The sequence below is a fragment of the Stegostoma tigrinum genome, chromosome 6 (assembly GCF_030684315.1).
Source record: "Stegostoma tigrinum isolate sSteTig4 chromosome 6, sSteTig4.hap1, whole genome shotgun sequence".
Lineage (NCBI taxonomy): Eukaryota > Metazoa > Chordata > Chondrichthyes > Orectolobiformes > Stegostomatidae > Stegostoma > Stegostoma tigrinum.
The window spans coordinates 87,562,667-87,579,594 of NC_081359.1; the positions used below are offsets into that span (position 1 = coordinate 87,562,667).

Here is a 16,928-nt window from a genome sequence, read left to right on the forward strand (position 1 = left end):
TCCACTTTCCTGCCTTCTCCCCGTAGCCCTTTACCTGGTCTATATTGATCCAGGCTGATTGAAACTGGTGGCATGGAATCCTTTGCCAGTCAGCAGGAAGATGCACTCCTCTTTTTACCACCACAACATCCACTGGCACCTCCAGGACCCTGTTGGTAAATCAAAAGACAACTTGGCCCTTGTCAGGCACTTTCTTGGGTGTAATGGAACAGGAGCACAGTGTGGACGGCAGTTCTGGTTTGCAGTATCTGAAATGGTGTGCAACCAGAGTTTAAATGTGGCAACATAAACAGCACAATGTCTTGGTAGCAGCGAGCAGTTCCATAATTCCATGAGACGGGCACCGAAGAGGCCAACTAATGGGATCAGGAGTAGACCTTTGTGAGAGAAAAGCCAGCTTGGACCTCAGCTGCCATGAATCTCACTGAAAAAAACACACTGTCAAAGAACAGAAAAATTCAGTCCTTTTTTTAATAAAATGTTATATGTAGTATGAAAAATATAACTAAAAAGTATATGGAATCATTTAAAAACTAATCAAATTCTGCAATGAGAACACTTTATAGATTTTCTAGACGAATGAATTAGGATAGACCAAATAACTTCTTTTTTTTAACCCATTTGTGACCTTGTAAATCAAATGTCATGGGAATTGCCTAGAACCCTTCAGTCAAAATGAGTTTGAGAATTCAAAATCCAAATAAATTCCCCCTGAATACATTTCTTTATTCGTTCACAGAATGCGTATGTCATTAGTTGGCTGAGTAGTTATTGCCCATCCCTAATTGCACCGGTGAGGGTACTGGTGAGCTGCCTTCATGAACTCCTAAGGTACTTGGGCTGTAGGGAGAGATAGTGGGAACTGCAGATGCTGGAGATTCCAAGATAATAAAATGTGAGGCTGGATGAACACAGCAGGCCAAGCAGCATCTCAGGAGCACAAAAGCTGACGTTTCGGGCCTAGACCCTTCATCCAAGGATCCAAGCTCCTGAGATGCTGCTTGGCCTGCTGTGTTCATCCAGCCTCACATTTTATTATCTTGGGCTGTAGGGATGCAACATTGTTGTTAGGAAGGAAGTCCAGGATTTTAACCCAATGTCAGTGATGGAATGGCAATATGGCTCCAAGGCAGGGTGGTGAGTGACTTGGAAGGGAACATGCGAATGGTGGTTGTGCTCCCATGCATCTGTTCCCATCGAGTTTTGAGAAGATTTGTAGCTCAGGTTGAGGTTCTGGATGTGAGTTAGGAAACCCAAGGAAACCTAACCAGATAAATAGAAAGCGGGACATAACACCAGCGCTTCGTCGGAGGCTCACTGACGATGTTACCTAGAATGGTGACGAAACGTCTGAAAATGAACGTTCCAGCTCAGCGAGCAAACTCACATCCAGAATCCGTTCCCATTTCCTTGTAGGCAGTAGAGATCACTGGTGTCAATAGAGCCTTGGTGTGTTACTGCAGTGCATCTTGTCGATGGTTGCACTTTTGCCACTGTGTGTCTCTGGTGAATGGAGTGAATGTCGAACGTGTTGGAAGGGGTGCTAACAAAGTGAGCTGCTTTTCCTGGGATGGTGTCCAGCTTCTTGAATGTTGTTGGTGCTGCAAGCCACACTCCTAATTTGTGCTTTGTAGATGATGGACAGGCAGTGGGGAGACAGGAGGTGAATTACTTGCCACAGAATTCCTATCCTTTGATCTGCTCTTACAGCCACTGCATTTATATATCTCATCCATTTCATCTACCAGTCAATGACAACCGTCAAGATGTTATTAGTGGAGGATTCAATGATTTTAATGCCATTGAATATCAAGGATGAATGGCTAGATTCTCCCTTGTTGAAGATTGCTGTTGTTTTATGTTCAAAGCAGATGTGCGGTATTCCTCTAAGGTCATGCACATTATGTCATCACCATATCATACCATGTGATCGAATAATATCAGGCTCTCATTCTCCTTCTTACAGAGCTCTGTCCCCCTGAAGCCTGGATCACTAAGGGGAGCTTGCTATTGTGCATCCAAATTGTTTAGCTTGAGCCCAGGCACAGAAGTGCTTGTGATTGAAATCTACCTACGTAAATACCAGAAGCTGTAATAAAAAAAACATTGAATTATTTAGTACAACATGATCCATAACTTATATTTCTGTTATTGGAGCTAACATAAGTATCACAGCATGTTAACTTCAGATCATCACTATACCTGGCTCCATCAAGTCATGGTGACAGCTAGATAGTAAGCAATGAACAAAACTACTAAGAAACTAGGAATAAAAGAATTCAAATGAAGATTAGGCAGTCCTGAGTCATGACGCAGTCAGATGACAAACCACAATAAGTTTATATGAGTATCTTAAATAGCCAGGAGACAGGTATACCATTTTTCAACATCAGGCTCAAGATTTATCAAGCCAGAAGCCCTCTATCTCCTTTTCAAAACTAAGAAAAGCTTCAGGCTGCTTCCCAATGTAAAAGTTAAGGTACAGTTGTTGAAAGACTTCTCACAGGTTTAAAAGCAAAATCCATATATAATAGGCTTCTTACAAGTGATACTGCCCAGTTGACCCACACCTATCTTCTTTTCTCTCCATCTTCGGTCCGCCTCCCCCTCTCTCCCTATTTATTCCAGAACCCTCACCCCATCCCCCTCTCTGATGAAGGGTCTAGGCCCGAAACGTCAGCTTTTGTGCTCCTGAGATGCTGCTTGGCCTGCTGTGTTCATCCAGCCTCACATTTTATTATCTTGGACCCACACATCCCTCCAGTTTGAAACAAAATGGCTTTATAAGCTCTGAAAGTGTTTTTCTAAACTAGAGAAGCTTACATATGTATGTTTAGTGGTTGATTGGTTCCACATTTTATTTCAAACATACAAACAAGAACAAGAGTAGACCACTTGGCTCTTCAAGCTTGTTTGACCATTCAATCGGATCATGGCCAATCTGACTTTAACCTCAGCTCTACATTCCTGCACACCTTTGATAATGTTTCATCACCATGGTAAACAAGAATCTATCCACTTCTTCCTTAAAAATATTTAAAGATTCTGGATCTAATGCCTTTTGAGCAAATCAATTCTAAAGACTCACAACCCTACGAGAGAATTTTTTTTCCTCATCTATATCTTCTTATTTTGATGCCACTTAGTTCTAGACTCTCCAACAAGAGTAAACAGCCTTTCCACATCCACCTAGTTAAGTCCCCTCAGGTTCTTACATGTTTCAATTCAGTCACCCCTGACTCTTCTAACCACCAGAGCATAGTGGTCTAGCCTTTCCTTCAATTTGGCATCAAAACCTGCGTGACATCATCAGTCCTTAATTGCTGTGAACTTTCCTTACAGACTGAAACCTCCTACTAAAGGCCTCTGTCTCTGAAGGATGCAGACCTGCAGTCGACAAAACCTCTTAAAGAAGCTACACTGTGAAAAATAAGGTAAAATAGGCTATTGCTATACTGGTTGTTTGGTGGAAGGGCAAGGGACAGGCTGGCAGGGAAGGAATTATAGCACATTAAAACCGAAAGAACTGCAGATGCTGTAAATCAGGAACAAAAACAGAAGTTGCTGAAAATGCTCATTAGGACTGGCTGCATCTGTGAAGAAAAAAAATCATATCAGAGTTAACATTTCGGGTCCGGCGACCGTTCTTCAGAACGGACCCAGAACGTTAACTCTGATTTTTTTTCTTCACAGATGCTGCCAGACCTGCTGAGCATTTCAAGGAATCATTGCACAATGCTTAGAGAATATGTGTGTTCAGAGTGACTCATATGAACTCTACCTCTGTTGTATTTAATATCGCTTTAGTAGTATGAAATCACATTTATTGAGAACACCACCAACAGATAGCACAGATTGCATAAACATGCAGGACCACAGACTTGCACTGACCTACTGCCCAGCAACAGAGTGGCAGCAGCTGCCACCTGGCACAGAGATGGAGCTGGTGGGAACAAATCCAAGGTACAAAGAACCAACCAGCATAGCCGCCTGTTCCCCATTCTATCAGCACTGGAAAGCAGGACGAAGATTTTTAATTTGATCATGGGATGAGGGATTCACCGGCTGGGCCAGCATTTCTTACCCTTCTCTAACTTCCCGGAGGGTAGTTGAGAGCCAACCACATTTCGTAGGACTGAGTAACATGTAGTGCAGATCAGGTAAGGACAGAAGATTTCCTTCTCCAGAGGATATTAGAGAACCAGATGGGGGTAAGAAAGTGGCCGAAGCAGCACAGGTGAAATTTTCAAATAAAAGTTAATTCATGTTAAATAAGGGTGGGGCAGTCTGTGCTAGAGCTACGTGTGTGTAGGTGCAGCTATTCAGACTGACCACTTCAAAAAAGAGTATCAGGCTATTTGAGTAAACTTGGTCTTGATTCAGCCTAAATAATTTCAACATGACTCATTTCAAGGATCTAGCTAAATTTTATCTCCCAGCTGCAGAGTACATGCACATGACTCCAGCCAGCAATACACCGTTTACCCAAGGGCTGGTGAAACTTGCACAAGGATTTTAAGGGATGTGTTGTTGGCTGGAGCCATGAGTATATGCGACTGAGGGATAAAATATAACTAGATGCTTGAAACAAGGGGCATCGGAATTATTTAGGCTTAATCAAGACCAAGTTTACCCAAGTAGCACCAATTTTTTTTGGCAGCTTGTACCTGACAGCTATGTAACCATGTATGTATGGTGTAGAAATTGGATACATAACCAGTGAAAAGAGTGAAGGGAAAGTGACCATTATTCCAGAGGATGCCCTCTCGTTAGAGAGTGACAACTGGCAGTGAGTTTATCGTGAAGTTCACCATACCTGGGGTGAAAGGTGAGACTTTCATGGTGACCTCAGTTTGCAGGGGAATTGAACCCACAATGTTGGCATCACAAACCAGCCAACTGGGCTAACCGACTCCCCAGAGACAGCAGAGTGCAGCCTGACAATGACTGTGACCATTGCTCACCCTTAAACCACCCTAATAACTGCTGATTTTCTAGTTCAGGCACAGACTAGAACCATTACCCTCATGCGCCTCGCCCCCCTCTCTCTCTCTCACTCTCTCTCGTGCCTCTAAAACATGTGTTTGTGTCCGACTCAATGTGGTCCCCCGGAACCATTGTGCAGTATCAGGTTGCCGTAGGGATGCTTTACCCGCCTGGTTTCCGGTGAGTTGGCCCAGCTGGATTGAGAGGCTGGCTTCCTGAGAGATGGCTGAGTGCAGGGTGGAGGCGCCGGGTCCTATCCTTGTCCCTACCCCGGACTCGGGGGTCGGCGGAGGCGGCAGCAGTAGTAGCAGTAGCGGCAGGGAGGCCACCAACAATAACCCACTGGCCAGGAAGCTGAATAAAATATTGGAGACGCGGCTGGACAGTGACAAGGTGGGGGCTGTCACTGAGCCTACTGGCAATTATGACCAGCTTTACTTAATAGGCAGGTTCATAATCTGTTCATTGAGAACTGTGTTAGAAAGTAAGTTTCCTGGATTTTTATTCTCAAACGTTCCGCGAATGTTAGACGCTGCGATGGATGCTACACGGCCTCTGGGATACATAGTTGTTTTTATTCAAAAAAAGGGTTCGATTCAGAGAGCCCCTGATTGGGAGTGACAGTCTACGTCTTGCAGTTTAAAAATGTAATCTGCTTTGGATACGTCAATGTGCTCGAAGCAGTACAGCTCCATCTGTTTGAATTGATTAGCAAAGTGTAACTTACAACAACAAAAACAAAATTGCGAAAAGCTCACCTCTCTGATGAAGGGTCTAGGCCCGAAACGTCAGCTTTTGTGCTCCTGAGATGCTGCTTGGCCTGCTGTGTTCATCCAGCTTCACACTTTATTATCTTGGATTCTCCAGCATCTGCAGTTCCCATTATCTCTTGCGAAAAGCTCAGCAGGTCTGGCAGCATCTGTGAAGGTGTTAATGTTTTGGGTTCAGTGACCCTTCCTCAGAACTTTTCTTTCTGTAAGACCGTTTAAATTCGTTCATTCTCACCTGCTGTGAGTGATATTTACATCTTGACATTAAACATTTCTCTTTGTAAGTCAGAAGCGACTTCATTGGGCAAGAGTCCCATGGGATCACTATGGTCCTACTTCTGATACATTGCATTGTCACTTCCTCAAATTGTATTTATTTGGTGTACATTCAGTTCAGCTATTTAACAATGTATGACATCAAGTGCGATAAGACCTCAAAAATACTTACTGGTCCAGAATCATTCTATAGAATGATGGCTGATGATTATGAGCTTGTCCTCAAATCCAAAGACTTTTTCCTTTACCCCCACAAATCTGAGCAGAATAAACAGTTGTAAAGTGAAAGGACTTCAAGTAACCAGAGACAAAGGACAATTGGGAGCATACTGGATCTCAGGCTGTACAGATAGGCTTTCAAACATCAGTTCCTCTCTCAGCACCTAAGTGTTTCCGTTGCCACATGATGGTACACCTTTGAGCAAATTGGTGGAAATTACAGAGTAAACTAATTGAATCCATCTGAGTACATAAAATAAGTACAGAGAAAAGAATTCTAACCAAGAATACCACAAACCAAGTTTTAACATTGTCTGTGACTGAGACCATCTACAAATACCGCTGTGTGTGGGAAAGGTGAACAAAGTAACTGACAGCTATGTAGAATTCTTGTCAAATGCAACAGTAATTCCTTAAGTCTCAAATAAGGCAGGATGCACTTAGAGATACAGGAGTTGCATTTCCTCTCTTGTTGGAGATAGGTGTAGCTCTTCCACAAATGAGCACCGTGAATGCCAGGATTTTAGTGAACAACATTGGTGGGGAGTACGTACATTTAGGGTTTTAGCTAAGATTTGTAGCTCGGGTTCTGGGTGAAATTGTCAACTTGCTCACTCAGCTGGTTTGTTTTTGTTCAGATATTACATCACCATGCTAGGTAACATCATCAGTGAGGCCTCCGATGAAGCGATGTTGACTACTCCACTTGGAATTTATACTATCTGGTCCACTATTATGAGTAATTCATTTCTGGTTTTGTTCTGTATGGGTTTGTATATGGGGTCCAATTCTATATGTTTGTTAATTGCGTTAGGGGTTGAGAGCCATGCCTCTAAGAATTCTCACGCATGTTTATGTTTGGCTTGGGCTACTATAGTTACATTGTCCCAGTTAATCTGATGGCCTCATTGTCCGAGTTAATTGATACAAAGTAACATTTGTCAGGTTGTTTTGCTGCTCATGTGTTCTGATAGCTACTTTCCTTCCTGTCTGTCCGATGTAATGTTTGTGGCAGTCGTTGCATGGTATTTTGTAGGCTGTTGGTTCTGCATGTTGTGGGAATGGGGTTTTTAATCCTTGTGTGTTTGTCGTAGAATGGCTGCAGGCTTGTGTGCTACTGTGAATCCTAGTGGCCGTAAGAGTCTCATCAGTTTTGATATGTGCCTGATGTAGGGCAGTGTGTTAAAGCATACAATGTCCTCATGTCAATACCCACCATAACAGACTGGACAATATAAATTCCAAGCAAAGTAGAACAGCATCACGTCATGGGAGGCCTCACTGATGATGTTACCTAGCATAGTGACAAAACATCTGAACTAAAACAAATCAGCTTGGTGAGCAAGTCAGCAATGTCAGTACATACCTTTGATTTGGTTGCAGTTGAAGTGTGATCTAATGTCTGGAGCAAAAATTATACGGTTTGTCCACAAGTTACCAACAGTTTTAGTTATTCTCCTCAAGAATAGTTTGGCTAAGATTAAAGTAGTAGCTTCTCCAATAAGCTTGGAAAGGCCAAGTGGAATTGAGGAGAATTGAGCAGTAGTGAAAAAGGTTCCAGGAATAGTTCCTTCATGTGTAGAGACTCAAGTAATGACAAAATAAATTTCATCCTACGCAGTCACTTTTGCACTGCAGACAAATATTTGGCAATCTGAAGTGTTCATTGGGATTTGGATAATCTAAAGGAAATGTTCATTAAGTCTTCTTTGAGGCTCAGCAAGCTGATTCAAACCTAGGTACAGTAACGCAATGGCTCAAACTGAAACTAAAGCTGAGGGAGTTCCAGTATGCTATTGTATTAAAAAATCGATTTTGATGAGAAAGTGGAGACCTCTTACAAACCTGTATATGAAGAGTGGAATGTGATTTGTCAGATTGTGGTGCTGCCTAAATATTGTCAGAAAATATTAAGAACTGTCCATGAAATTGTTGAGGTGGAACACATACGGGTGTGGAAGACCAAAGCATATATACGTTGATGCTTTTTAGTGGCCAGGACTTGCAAAGACTACACTTTGTTTTGTTTGTCACCCTGGATTCACTGAATTAATCCACTCTGATCTTTTCGGTTAGTTTATGGGTATGAGGTAAGCGAACCTCCAAAACTGATCAAACAGAAGTTTTCAGAATGGAAGGATGGATCTTCCATTTTAAATTATGTAAGTGTGTTCTGCATGTGGCTCACAGGAGGATGCAAAGAGGCTTAGTGAAATCTTAAAGATTTACAAACAACTATGAAGAATTGGGCTGACAAATATGCCAAGACCTGAACATTTCATCTGGGGATGTGTTTGTACAACTGCTTTTACAAATTGAACTGCTGAAACCATTGCTAAATAATCCATATAGCATAGTCAAAAGGGTTGGGAAAGTGAATAATTGGACTGATACCCCAGATTGCTGGAAAAACAGTTGGCTCTATCTCATTAATATGAAGTGGTTTCCATCCTGAGATGAGGATAACCATGTGCAGGTAACTCAGGTACTAAGGACATTGGAGGATGAAAGGGGTAGGGTGAATGAGGTCGAGGGAGGCATAGACATTCCCAAATTAGAACCTCCTACTGTTTGGTTAGAAAACTCTGAACTGTTAGGGAGGATATACATCATAATTGGTTGCATAACAATGAGGAGCCATAACAAGGCTTCACTCAGAACTGAAGTGAATCTGTAGGGACCAATCAGGATGTTTAACCATAGCCATACATGATGTGGATGTGGGAGAATTTTCTCCTGTAAAACGGCATCCTTGACACTCCAGAAAACGGGTTTGGGTGAAAGCAGAAATCCAATGCATGTTGAAAAACCTCCTAATTGAACTGAGCCAAACTAGCTAGAGATCCCCAGTATGTTAACGATGAAACCTGAAGGTTCAAATGGATTCTGTGTAGAATACAGAAATGTCAGTGTAGGAATAAAGGCAGGCTCCAACCCAAATTCTCACTTAAAAGGTTATATTGTTGTCAGGATAACAAAGTGTGGAGCTGGATGAACACAGCAGGCCAAGCAGCATCTCAGGAGCACAGTTGTCAGTGCCAGATTTCTTATCAAAATATAACTTTTAAAGAGACATTGGCAGGTTCCTTTAACACCCAAAGCTAAAGATATGTAGGCTAGATAGTATTTTTCAGTGCTGAGTGATTCCGTTTAGGCTATAAAATATGTACCTAATTTCCAGAGACCAGTAATTGTGATGATAGTATGGTTTCATGAGGTATGTTTCACTGTAGTTTTGTTTTTATGAAGAAAGTGTAAGATAGAGGGGAGAGCAGCCTGCTCAAAGCGAATAAAGTAAACAGCTTGTGAGACTTTTGTTTTTTTTATAAGTTGGAACAGTAGAAACAGCCTGGATGGATGGGGTCAAGCTCCTCCAGAATCAGGATTTTTAGTTTTAGCTTTATGCAGGGTTGCCATGGTAGTTCAGTGGTCAGCACTGCTGCCTCACAGCACCAGGGACCCGAGTTCAATTCCAGAGTTTGAATATTCTCCCTGTGTCTGCGTGGGTTTCCTCCCACAATCCAAGGATGTGCAAGTTAACTGGATTGGCTATGCTGAATTGTCTGTAGTGTCCAGGGATGCCTAATTGAGGTGGTTTAGCCATGGGAAATGCAAGGTTACAGCGATAGTGTGGTAGGTGGGGTGGGGTGGGGTGGGGGTGAGGCTGGGTGGAATGTTCTTCAGAGAAGTGATGTGGACTTGTTGGTTCAAATGGCCTGTTCTATGATTTAGGGTGCTGGGGTCTTGAAACTGCATGTGGAAGCTCTTATTCCTCTCTCTGTTACAGCGAAAAGCTGGAATTCTCTTCCTGCTGCTAGAATTATATGTGAGGCAATCTGTTTTGCTGAGTGTATGTATGTAGGATATTACTGTATAGTAAGTTGATTAGTAATAGTTAATATATCTAATATATCTATTTTGATAGTTACAGTCAAGCTAGTTCTTTTATTTTTATTTTGGCTGTTTTATAACTATAGCGTAACAGTTGTTTTGCTTGACTTCAAGTAGTTTGACCAATCAAGTTGCATTGGAACAGAATGCCTTATACTTGCCTTTAAAATAAAAAGTAGTTAGGGTCTAGGCTATCTTCTTAATACATTTTGAGGGTGTCTGGTTTGATCCATAACATAAACAAGTAATAGCTGGTATTGTGAACTGTGTGCTTTGCTGTGATGTGCTGTCTGACAGTGAAACTTTGAAGGACCACTTTAGAATAACCAGAAGCTCTGTTTATAAAACCTGTGATTAGATCATAAGAGATTGGCAGAGCAGATTCATGGGCCAAATGGCCTACTTCTGCTCCAATCAATGAGATCATGGCTAATTTGATAATCCTCAACTTCACTTTGCTGTCTTATTCCCATAACCTTTGATTCCGTTACGGATTACAAATCTGAACTATCTCAGCCTTGAATATACTTATGACCTAGCCTCTACAGAATCTGCAGCAAAGAATTCCACAAAATCAGGACCTGCAGTATGAAAACTTTGCTTCATCATCGTTATCTTAAAGGGCGACCCCTTACTTAGATGGTCTGCTTTTGGTCTTGGACTCTGACAAGGGGAAACAACCACCCTGCTTCAATTCTTTCAAATCCTTCTAAGAATCTTGTATTTTTCAATAAGGTCACCTCTCATTCTTCTAAACTCCCAATGAGTGAAGACCCCCGTTTTATTAGAAAATCATAAGAAAGTTGACTGATTTGCAGATTTTTTTAAAAATGTGGGTGTCGTACTCCTGGAGCATATAGTACAGCATTGGCGAGCTATAAAATATCAAAAGTGCAAGCATTGGTGGGACAATCGGACTGGAGAGGGAGAGACAAACGTGCATTCTTCCTCTCTCAATCATAGCAGTTGGTGTTAATTTTTCTGCTCTGCTTCCTACTGGGGTCTCAGGAATTACTTCTATTCCAAAGATAATGAATGTGTAAGCAGATGATGTTGCTGTTGTATCTGTAGAGAGTTTATAAATTTTGGTGATTATCTCTGTGATATTGGAGATGAAGGTTGGTCAGCTATAATTACAAATGCCGTGTGGAAATATGACAATGCAGCAATAATGGAAATGGGGCTTAAAAATGGTGAGGTTGAGTAGCTTAATATACAGGGCTACAAAGTGTTCAGAAAAGGTAGGGAAGGGAAAATGGAGGTGGAATGGCATGACTGATTAGAGACTGTAGTGCTGGAAAGAGAGGATGACCTTGGTGGATCAGAATCCATTTGATTAGAGTTTAGAAGCAACAAAGATGTAGTCTCACTACTGTGGAAAAATGCTACAGGCTTCTGGACAGTGCAAGGAGCGTGAAGAACCAAGCTGTGGAGAAATGACAATGACTTGCAAGAACTATAAAATATTTCTGAATAAAGAGAAATGCTGTTAAAGCTTTTCATTTTGGGCTCATCAGGACGACACAAGATTTTGAAAGGAAGCAACAAGTCATGCTGCACAAAAAATGGCTCATTTCCTCAGCAAATTGACTGATCGCGTGTGGCACATACATGAGGAATTTTTGAGCCTAGACTTTAATTGAAAGAAAAGCATGTAATGCATGGACATGTTCCTTTTGTCCTGCAGAGGACAGGTCCTTGTGAATGACACACTTGTTGGAAGCTATGTGTAAAGTGTGCCATATTGTGAACCCAGATGATTATTGTAATGCAGTTCTCAGCACACTTGGGATTGTTCAACATGTACTGCTCAATTGCAGAATTATATCTAATGTTAAATGTTATGCTCTGAGCTTTGCAAACACAGGCTGATTAAGTATCATCAGTACTCTTCCTACTTTGAAGCTAGTGGGTCAGGTTGTTTGGAGCAATCTACCAGCTTTTGTTTTTGTTTTCTCATTTTGTCAACTTTAATGAAGATAATTTGTTCAATAGTTTAGTCCAGCCTTATGATGAGACTTCATCCTCCCTCCTCCTCCTCTTTCATCCTGACTGGTCTGAAAGTGGAAAGTACTAGAGATTGTACACAAACCGTGTGCCTAAAACCTTGAAAGAAACAGTACATATTGAGAATAATTATGGCATCTGGGGCTTCATAAGAAGAGGTACTGAGTATAAAAGCAGGGAGATTATGCTGAACCTTCATAAACCTCTGGTTGGGCCTCAGTTTTATCCCGTTCTAGTCACCACACTTTAAGAAGGGTGAGGGGTGCTTGAGAGAGTGCAAAAAAGATTTGGTTGTGATGTGGTTGATATTGATGAGAGATCTTGGCTACAAAGTGGGGAGAAAGCGGAATTATTTTTGGAACAAAGGAGATTGAGACAGACTAGATGAAATATTCATACAAGGTGAACATAGAAAAGCTGTTCTTGTCATATGATTATATGAGCAGGAGGGGACACAGCTGTAAGTTTTCAGATAAGATTTCAGTGGAGGGGTTTTTTGTTTGCACAGTGAGTGATCATGACATAAAATTTGCTGCCTATGAAGATGGTGGAAGCAGAGATTATGAATAGTTTCAAAATAAAATCGGATGGACACTTGAACAAAATAAACTTGTAGGGCTTTGGAGACAAAGCTAGAGAATGGGACGAACCAAATTTTATACATAGTGAGCTCTCATGACCAGGATATGCCGAATGGCTTCTTCATATTCCATAATGATACCATAAAAGCATATTTGTGAAACGTAGTGACCATATAAGTTACCCAATGTTTAAACAGCTTTGCAGCATCACACACTCTGACATAAATATCACTCCTAACATCTCTATTTACAGTTATGATATATTAAGTCATGTGTGGTATTAAAAAGATGTTTACCAACCACCAAATAAGTAGCTATTGGAATCCATAATTGACGGCTGAGTGACTGAATACTTTGAGAAATTTGAACAGATTTATGAGAGCCAGCATGGTTTTATAAATGATAGTTCATGTTTATTGAACTTAGTAGATTTGGGAGAGAAGTTAGGCAACACGTCTTTGTTCACTGTCTGCTAGAAGTGTGGAAACCTACCATTGAAAAAGCAATCAGTGCTAGCTCAATAGTAATAAAAAATTTGTGGTCAACAGGATTTTGCTGCCCAAGGCTGTTGAGGGAAATTGATCCAACCTGGGAGGGGAGTGGATTGGAGTTTATATCTGATCTGTATCCAATCATAATGGATTGTGGAGCAGGCTAAGGGGGCTGAGTAACCTGAAGGTTCCTATGATCCTGGGAATTTTGTGCACAGCAGAAAGAGTGACCTTTGTGGAAGAAAATTTTGCATACCTCTATTTAAAGGTAATATTGCTACTACTTTGCAGGTAGTCGGTCCAGCCAGGCCATGCTGACCATAATCCAAAATAAATAGTCCCACCTGCCTGTGCTTGGCCCATATCCCTCCAATTATTTCTTAGTCACATATTTATCAAGTTGTCTTTTAAATGCTGTAACTGTACCCACATCCATCACTTCCACTGGAAGTTCATAGAATTATAGAATCCCTGCAGTGTGGAAACAGGCCCTTTGACGAAAGCAAGTCCACACCAACCCTCCGAAAAGCATCCTACCCAGACCCATCACCTTACCCTTTCCCTGAAACCCTGCATTTCCCACGGCTAACATACCTAATCTACACATCTTCGAACACTCAGCAGTTTAGCATGGCCAACCCACTTAGCCTGCACATCTTTGGACTGTGGGATGAAACCAGACCAGTCAGCAGAAACCCACACCAACAGGCAGAGAACATGTAAACTCCACACAGACAGTCACCTGAGGGTGAAATCGAACCCAAGTTCCTGGCACTGTGAGGCAGCAGCGTTAACCACTGAGCCACTGTGTTGTCCACACATGAACCGAACACCTGTGTACAAAAAAGTACAAAATCTTTCACCTTAATAATATGGCCAGTAGTCATGAAATCCCCCATCCTACAGAATAGACACCTGCCATTCACCTTATCTATACATGTCATTATTTTATAAACCTGTATAAAGCCACCTGTCAACCACCCATGCCCCAGTGAAAGAAGCCTCAGCCTATTCAGCCTCCTCTTATAAATCCAACATCTTGGTAAATCTCTTTTGAATCCTCTCCATCTTAATAATATCCTTCCTATAACACTGTACTTCAGAAGAGCCCTCACCAACATCCAGTACAACCTCAACATAATGCCCAAATTGCTGTACCCAAAGGTCTGATCAGTGAAGGCAAGCATGTTAAATGCCTTCTGAACTAACTTTTTCTATATGTGCTTCAAACTTCAAAGAATTATGTACCTGAACCTCCAGGTCTCTCTGTCCCACAACTCTACCCAAGGCCCTACTTTTAAATGTCTAAGTCTTACCCTTGTTTGTTTTACCAAAATGCAGTACTTCGCACAGTTAAACTCCATTTGCCATGCTTCAGCCCATTGACCCAATTGATCAAGAGCTGTTTGTAATATATTAAATAACATGATTTTAGTTTGATTTTATTACATCACAGCTATGTAATTGTGTGACTACTGAAGGAACTTTGGAACCCAGGAGCGATAGAGGTCTGTGGATTGAGTACTCAAACCACGCAGCTTGATAATGAACTATGGAATTTAGTTTAGATTTTTCCAATCAACCTGTTAAGAAATGTTATAACACACCTCTGGAGCAGGTGGGACTTTGAATCCAGGCTACCTGCCTCAGCAGTAGGGATACTAGTGCTTTGCCACACGAGCTCAATGAAGATTCTTCCTTCCAAATTACAGGTTTTGCTTCTGTCATATAAATAAAGAAACAAAATTGGCAAGTGAGAGCCACTAAAGAATTTTTAAAAAATTTATTCATCCACAGGATGTGGATGTCATTGGCCAGGCCAGTTTTTATTGCTCATCACTAATTGCCAGTTGAGAGCCTACCACGCTGCTATGGGTCTTGAGTCACATATAGACCAGGTAGGGTAGGGCTAACAGATTTCCTTTCCTAAAGGACATTAGTAAACCAGATGGATTTCATGGTCATCATTAAACACTTAATCCCAGTTTTTTTAAAATTGGATTCAAAGTCCACCATCTGCCATGGTGGGATTTGAACTTGGGTCCCCAAAACTTTACCTGAGGTTCTGGATCAGTAGTCTTGTGGTGATGCCACTCTGTCATTGACTCCCTTATTAAAGTACAATAATTTTTAATTTAGAAATTATGGATTGCTGATGCCTCTTTTGGAATGAAATGACAGAAGATAGTGACCCTCACTTTCTCCTGTTCCAATTTTAAATTCATTGGGAATATGCCACATTAATTGATCACACATTGTAGCTGCTTTTTAAGAGTGTCACAGGCAGTCAGAAAGCCTGGGTAAGACTGGTCCATGAAAGGAAAGCAGGAGAGTGCATTGAAGCTTGTGGATATTTGTTCTTTGCTAAGCCTCTAGAGAGATAAGCATTATATTTTGTTTGCTTTAAAAAAAACACTAGAAATAGTATTGATTCTGGATGGGCCAGATTACAGACAAAGTATTTTCTTGCTTCATACTGTGCAAAGCACTATGAAAAGTTGACGAGATCTGTCACCTTTGAAAGCAATTTTTAACATCTACCTACACAAATAATTTAGGCAAATATTTTGATACAACAGTTATTCACAAACCTGTTAGCTCCTCAAATTTAACCTGTCTTGTGAATGTTCAGGTGTCACTTAATGCTCGAGAAAGTGTGTAATGAAATCAAATTTGATGTATTATAACACGTATTGTGTGTTTTATCTCCTTCTAAAACATATTACCTAGCATACGTCTGGAATTTTAAATAAATATATTCTGTTAAGGGAAAGCTGAAGGGAGTACTTTGATATTAAAAATGCACTGCAGTCCTAGATAATACATTTATTCCTTTCTAAACTGATGATGGCAATTGATGATTTTCATGCTAACATAAATGCTTTCATGCTTTTTACTGGTGGAAGATAAACTGGATCTTTCAGCAGTTTGGTTGATTGGGAAACAGGATGACATTGAGGAAACAGCGTGTAGCTGCAAGTGAGGGGATACTTGGTGTGCTGGGTAGAGAACCAGATGGAAAGGAATAGTGGAAAGAATAAGGTACGTGGAAAGCGATAATCTTGAGGAAGAAGCCAGATGGAAGGGACCGCCATGAGAGCAATGTGTATTATGTTCTCTGACATCCTGTTGTCCCAAAGTATTCCAATCTGTTATATTGTTCAGATGTTAGTAACCTGTAAAATAATGACACCAGTGAAAATTGTAACAGTGCAGCATTGAGCATATTCTGGCTAATATTGCAAGCCCACTGATTGTGCTGAAACACATTAGCTTAATATTTATGTTTTTGAAACTACTTATTGTAAATGTTTTGAGTTTCTGATATTCTCAAGCTCTTAACTCCAATTTCAACCGTTGCTTCTAAAAATTTCAGGTATGAGGCATTAGCAAAATTGTGAGAGTTCTCTTCTATTTTGTACATAAGTGTATGGTTCTGCATGTTATCAGCAAGTTACCATAATGATACGGAAGATCCAAACTGGCTGACTGAGTGATTCTAGCTAAGCAGCATTAAGAACACTGCAATTAGGTTTATCTCTATAAAAAATGAGCTAGGTTTGTTTTTATTCTGATCAGACTACGTCAGACAGGTTATCCATAATGTTTTCTGTGACTAACGACCCTTGCCACCTTGAAGAATGAACTCTTGAGACACATGTCAGAAGCCCTAAGTCGCATGTCAAACTGTATTGACTGGTGTGCTG

The 16,928-nt window shown here is 41.0% G+C and overlaps 1 protein-coding gene across 3 annotated transcripts in view; it reads left to right on the forward strand.

The window, feature by feature from the left end:
- Positions 1 to 3,359: 3,359 nt before the first annotated feature.
- cog6 (component of oligomeric golgi complex 6) overlaps positions 3,360 to 16,928 on the forward strand; it is a 117,011-nt gene continuing 103,442 nt past the window's right edge. Inside the window, exon 1 of one of the 3 annotated variants that reach the window (XM_059646738.1) lies at positions 3,360 to 3,434. Coding sequence is in view for 1 of the 3 variants with exons in the window: in XM_059646736.1 (XP_059502719.1) it covers positions 5,209 to 5,379 (171 nt within the window). In the remaining 2 variants the exon portion in view is untranslated. Of the gene's footprint in view, positions 3,435 to 4,003; positions 4,161 to 5,172; positions 5,380 to 16,928 lie in introns of those variants that run through there. The other 2 variants (XM_059646737.1, XM_059646736.1) reach the window with 2 other exon arrangements.